Source organism: Etheostoma spectabile, chromosome 8 (assembly GCF_008692095.1).
Source record: "Etheostoma spectabile isolate EspeVRDwgs_2016 chromosome 8, UIUC_Espe_1.0, whole genome shotgun sequence".
NCBI lineage: Eukaryota > Metazoa > Chordata > Actinopteri > Perciformes > Percidae > Etheostoma > Etheostoma spectabile.
This window is the reverse complement of record NC_045740.1, coordinates 32,521,438-32,527,410: the sequence shown is the minus strand read 5'-3', so window position 1 is coordinate 32,527,410 and position 5,973 is coordinate 32,521,438. Positions and strand designations below refer to the sequence as shown.

General features: G+C 42.3%; 1 protein-coding gene across 1 annotated transcript in view; it reads left to right on the top strand.

The window, feature by feature from the left end:
- LOC116693382 (uncharacterized) overlaps nt 1-5,973 on the top strand; it is an 8,866-nt gene extending 2,893 nt beyond the window's left edge. The window contains exons 5-7 of the mRNA XM_032522313.1: nt 2,363-2,476; nt 2,772-2,880; nt 3,428-5,973. Of these exons, the coding sequence (XP_032378204.1) occupies nt 2,363-2,476; nt 2,772-2,880; nt 3,428-5,079 (1,875 nt within the window). The 3' untranslated portion in view covers nt 5,080-5,973. The remainder of the gene's footprint in view (nt 1-2,362; nt 2,477-2,771; nt 2,881-3,427) is intronic.

The window sequence follows — 5,973 nt, the reverse complement described above, 5'->3', positions numbered from 1 at the left end:
TACAGGACGATATATATATATATATATTATATATACAGGACGATATAACCACTGAAGAGTCTGAAATTAAAGACCTGTAGTAGCCAGGATGTGTAGGCATAGCACCATCTTCTGGAGTGCCAGTGTTTAAACTGAAATGATTCATGAGTCCATTTTAATTATTTAATTTATAGTATAGTTTTAGTTCATTCAGTTTGAGAAAAGTCTGTTGTGTGGCAATAAAAATCAGAATCAGAAGACTCAGGGAAATGTTTTAGTATTTGCTAGAACAACCCCCTGCTCTACATTATCCCTAACATGTAGTCTCCCAGTGTGGTTTCTCTCTGAGCCCCCTTTGCTCTCCAGCAGGGTGCACTGCTGATCCACATTTTATACCTTTTAAATGTAGGCCGGGCAGTAGTCCCGACTCAAAAAGGGATTTAATGAGAAGGAATGAAGGCTTTGCATTTATGGCCAACCACATCTGATAACCTCTATAACTCTGTAAACTCTAAACGTTAAGAGGGTGCTGGAGTGGAATTAGAATCCTCTGGCACGGATTCAAGTTTACTGGGCTGCAAGTAACAATTATTCTTATTATCGATTCATTTAGCTGGTAATTATATGAAAAACGTCCATCCAAGTTTCTCAAAGACCAAGGTGATGTCTTTAAATGTCTTGTTTTGTTGGTCCAAAACTCAAAGATATGAAGTTGAATATGATATAAAACAGAAAAGGGCAGGACATAAAAACAGCATTTTCTACCATTTTTGCACGAGTAACGAGACCTACACCAACATGCTAACGACTGTGGGGGTTAAATACGAGCGTATGCAGTGTGCATGTTTCGTAGCACCTGCTCATCCCGTCGGCGGTGTTTGCCGTTGATATCCATGAGTCATTTCTAGCGACTAATCGTTGCAGCTCTGCAGTAAACGGACAAATGGAGAGCAACATTGTGGATACCAACATGTTTTTGGAAGCCCACACCATGCCTGTTTCATTTATTGTGTGCAGTGAACGGCCACGTGTCAGAGGGTCTTAGAGCAAGACTCTGTAAATGGGTGTCCACTGCTCCTAATGCTTAGGGCGCTTCTCAAACCAGACCCTTTTTAGGGGGGCTCAGCCCATTTTAGTGTTTGAAGTTAGTGTGCCAACCGTCTGTTAGTGACCGAGGGTAAACAGTTACAGGGTCAAAGAAACAGGTTTCACATCCTGTGTCGCTGTCGCCGAGGCTACGCACCTGGAACCACGTCAAGGAAAGTTTCATTTTTTATTTATTCATTGTTTACACCTCCTTATCATTTCATTTGATACTGGTAGTCCATAAAGGGACTTTCATAGTTTTTTCATATGTTCAATATTTTGCATGTATCCTCTGTTATAATAATAAATACATATTCACTGTATCCAATGAAATATTACTGATCTAGCGGGGGGGGGGGGGGGGGGGGGGGGGGGGGGGGGGGGTTAACACTAATGCATGGATCCGTGTTGACATTCTCATTAGGGGGGCCCCCCCTAAATGTCTGATCTGGACTCACCCCCGTCCCAAAACCCACTCAAAAGTCCACATCTGATTTTTATTCCAGGTCAAAGGTGGGGACAATTGGCAACAACAAAAAACCTTTGAGCCCATTTTTGAGCTTCATGTAGTAAAAGTACACAAGTATTCTTAGCTTCTAGAGTAAAAGGATAATTAGTAATTTTTCCATCTTAAACATTTTTCTAATTTCTTTTCTGGCATTTTCCCACCTTATTTGAAAGTTTTTTGTGTTTTGCAGCGTTTTCATCACCATTTTTACATGTTTTCTCCCTTTTCAAGGTTTTTGGTGATTTTTTTGTGTATAGTAAATATTACTAACAATGTATTAACAATAGCAAATTTATTTCAAAACAAAAAAAACGTTACACTTAATAAGTTATTGCATCTATAACACAAGTAATGGGGCGGGTCCGGATTGACTTGCTGTTTGATCCGGATCTGGACACGGTCTGGATCTGGACACGGTCTGGATCTGGACACGGTCCGGATCTGGACATGGTCCGGATCTGGACACGGTCTGGATCTGGACACGGTCTGGATCTGGACACGGTCCGGATCTGGACATGGTCCGGACTTTGACAAGCACTGCTGACTACATTGTACTATACGATTGTATGTGACGGATAATAAAACTTCTTCTTTTTATCTAAATTAGACAAGTTCTTATTGCAAAAAATGATGTAACACAAGTTATGCTTCTTAATAACACTGAGCCTTGAGATTTTCTGGATTTTGGAATGTGTAATTAAACTCAAAGTACTGAACTGTATGGCTATTACAGAAAGTCGGCGCGAGGGTTGTGTCCAGGTGACATGTTGAGTGCTTGCTGTGTTTCAGGATCAGATGGAGGAGCAGTATGGTGAACATTATGCCCAGAAAGTAGAGGACAGACTGCTGCACTACCTACACCAGCTGGAGACGGTGTTACCACGAGAGACCTACATAGATAAGGTGTGTGTTCCATATGGTGGTGTGTGTGTGCGTTAATCTGGGCTTGCTGTTGGGTGTGTCTTCTTTTAAAAGTGTTGTCCAAAACAAAGCTAGGTGACTATGAGGAGATATTCACTGACTTTGACAAAAAGTGTATTGGTTACTATACATTTAAAGTACCCTGGCGCGTTTTCTTGTAGTGTTATTTTTACATTCAGTGTTTCTCACCAAAACAAAGGGCCGTAAAAATGACAACACTAGAATTACCTCTGATATCGTGATATGAATTTCTCATTGATTGCATTTTTTGAACTAGATACTGAAGCAAGAAAACCCTGCGACTGAGGAGGAGAAGCTGTTGTTAGAAGTCATTTCCTCAGACTCCACGAACATAGCAGCAACTCTAAAGAAGCTGCTGCACTGTGGTAAGACATACTAATAACATGCAAGCTCACTACATATATGGATAGAGACAAAAAATATCTCTTTGCAGTTTTTTTATGTTTCTAATGGCAGTTTCAATCAGTTTCATTCAATTGCATACCGATTACTTTAAAAAGGACGCACTGTAATTCCAAGACATGATGTGTCCTGATGTCTGAGAGTAATGGACAAGGCTTCTCATCCACTGTTTTCCGATATAAGGACATCTCAGAGGGCATTATTGTCCGGATAATCCCTGAAAAATATGAACATCGAGCAAAATGCTTGATATAAAACATGTGCGCAAACAGAAATTAAATTAGAGTACCAAGTTAGTACTTCTCTCAAAGATAATCAGTTTACTGTCATAGAGGAGTGAAGAAACTAGAAAACATTCACAATTAAGAAGGTGGCATCAGAAAAAATCTGAAAAAATGACTCAAACTTGTTGACGATTAATTTAATAATTGACAACTAATCAATGAATTGATTAATCTTTGCAGCTCTGCATATGTTAATTAAAATGCATAACCTTTTTGTTCCTTTTAGATGTTGCTTCCTGTCACCTGGGCAGGATTTCTCAGTCCTCAGCCAATGGAACGAATGGAATGAGAATGTCTGCTCGGTATGGCAGCTCCTCCAAGGCTCTCCTCCAGTCAGCGGAAGCCCAGGCCCCCCCACAGTTACAGCCAGAGGTTTTCTGGGGAGGAGAGACAGCTGACCAACTTGTCTCCAACAACAACCCTCTTTTCTTGGAGAAGGACAATGTTTCAGATGTTAGCAGCCATCACCAAACAGAAGAGGGTGGTGAGGTAGTCAAGGAACAGGACAAGGAAAAGGAGGAAATCAGTCGAAGGAGCAATGAAGGTGGTCAGGAGGCTTCCTCCTCCCCCCACTTCTGCTCTAAACACCAGCGGTGGGTGAAGAGCATCCTGCAGGAGTGTCCCGCCGAGTGCTCCGAAGAGCTGCGGCTTCAGGACAATGGTTCTTCCTCTCCCCTACTGTTTCAGTTGTCCTCGTCTACCACTTCATCACAAGAACTCACGCCCTCTGACCTCCTTCCATGCCCCCCTGACCAACAGCATCCACCTTCACAGACCTCAGCTCAGGTATCTAATCAAGGTAAACCTGAAGATGAGCAGATGCGTGGATCAGCAAGGGATGCATCTCAAACGGAACTTCTACCACAGCCCTCTTCATCCAGAGACACTCCGCTGCCCGTCCTGTTGTCGCCAGTAGTCCGGCTGGTGGACATTGCCTCTGTCGGAAAGATCTACCCTACCTTTAAACCCCATCAAGCAGCTCCAAATCACTTCGCAATGTCTAGTCACGAAAGGCCTCTGGCACTAACTTCTCCACACCGCTATGCCTCAAGGAACAATACCATACCTCGAGGAACGATGAGAGACTTCATGTTTGACCAACCAGACACTGTGGCCCCAACAAATTCCCTGAACACAGCGTACAAGGTGCAAACGGCTCCTTTATCTCACGATGCATCTACATCAACCAGCTGTCAACCACCAACTCGACGGGTTTGTTCCAAATTTTCAAGAAAGTTTCAACGGGCTTGTACTACCACCAGACATTCACAGGCTCTGGACGGATTTAGTCAGAACCCTTTAGCTGAGCAGCACGTAGCTACCTTTAGGACGAGTTCGCCCCTACGTGACTTCAATGTCTATGAGTTTCCAGAAGGTTCTGCCTCTGCTGCTCAATCAGGGACTCTATCGACAGTCTGTACTGCTAAACAAACCCCCTTATCAACTGAATTATCTGGCCAAGTTGTCTCTCAGAAATCTACCTCCAACTCCAATTGCCCGACTGTCAGCTCTGAGTCCAGCAGGGTCCTAAGAGCACAGCTGAGGCTATCCCTGCCAAGTCAGGCTGTGCTGCTGCAGTCCAAGCTGCTACAGCCCTATGTGACTCTCAACAGACTGAGCACGCCGCAGTGTTACAGAGGGACAAAACGAAGGTCCTCCACCAGAAATGTAGATCCTGTGGTACAAGTAGACCATGATGACAATGATGAGGAAGAAGATGCAGATTCCTCTTTTGATCCAAACACTCTTTACTCCAGTCATTCTTCTAGTAGTGACATTGAGGACTCGCTTGATTGTGACCCTGATTACAAACCTTTCTTCAAAAAGAAAAGACTTATCTTAGAGTATGAGACTGCAAGGATCCTGAATCAGTTATAAAAACAATCAGACTTTAGCCTGGCCTATACTGGCTTTCTGACCCCAATACTCATATTGATAATCGGTAAAGATATATTGACCAATGGTGTTTTCTTTATCATTAACAAAGAATCTGGATACGCACCATTAGATTTTTAATGTTTTTAAGAATTCTGGACAAGATAAAATAGTGGTACATTTTATAGTGTAGAATTGCCAGTGCACTCTGATGGATGAAATATTAAATGGTGACACTGTTTCTAAATAACCTCAAACCTAGTTTTTACATTTCTGTACCATTTCTTGTTACTTAGAAAGCCACCATCTTCCTTCTTTGGTCACTTACTATGGTATTATCTTAAATGTTTGGGTTTTGTAACCATATAAAATGGTTTATGGAGGTAGATTTGTTTACAAATCAAAATTAGTAACCCGGGGGGCTTGTGGACTCGGCCTGGTGATACGTTATTGTCAGTCAGTCAGCCAGTGGTCCAGGCTGAAATATCTCTACAACTGTTAAATGGATTGCCATGAAAGTAAATAATGGATGAAGCTTCAGTTTCAGAAAAGCAAAGCCAATGCAGAAGTGCCTTAATCCTGCGCTCTGTCTCATTTCCAGCGGGGGGGGGACCCCACTGGTTACAAAAAGAAGTGTGTTTCTATAGAAGTCTATGGGGGAAATAACCCGACTTTTCACTTGACTTATTACCTCAAGAAACTTTTTCCTGAGTTAATAACTTCAATCACCACTTTCAAGTGTTCTTCAATAGTACATTATGGTCCCATTTATTTAAAAATAGACAATAAAGCAGGGATAATTTAGGGGCGTGGCTACCCACTGAGCTGTCAATCATCACAGAGGCTACGCAATGCGTATCCATGACACTGTGGACATTAAAGTAGCTGTGAGCATGT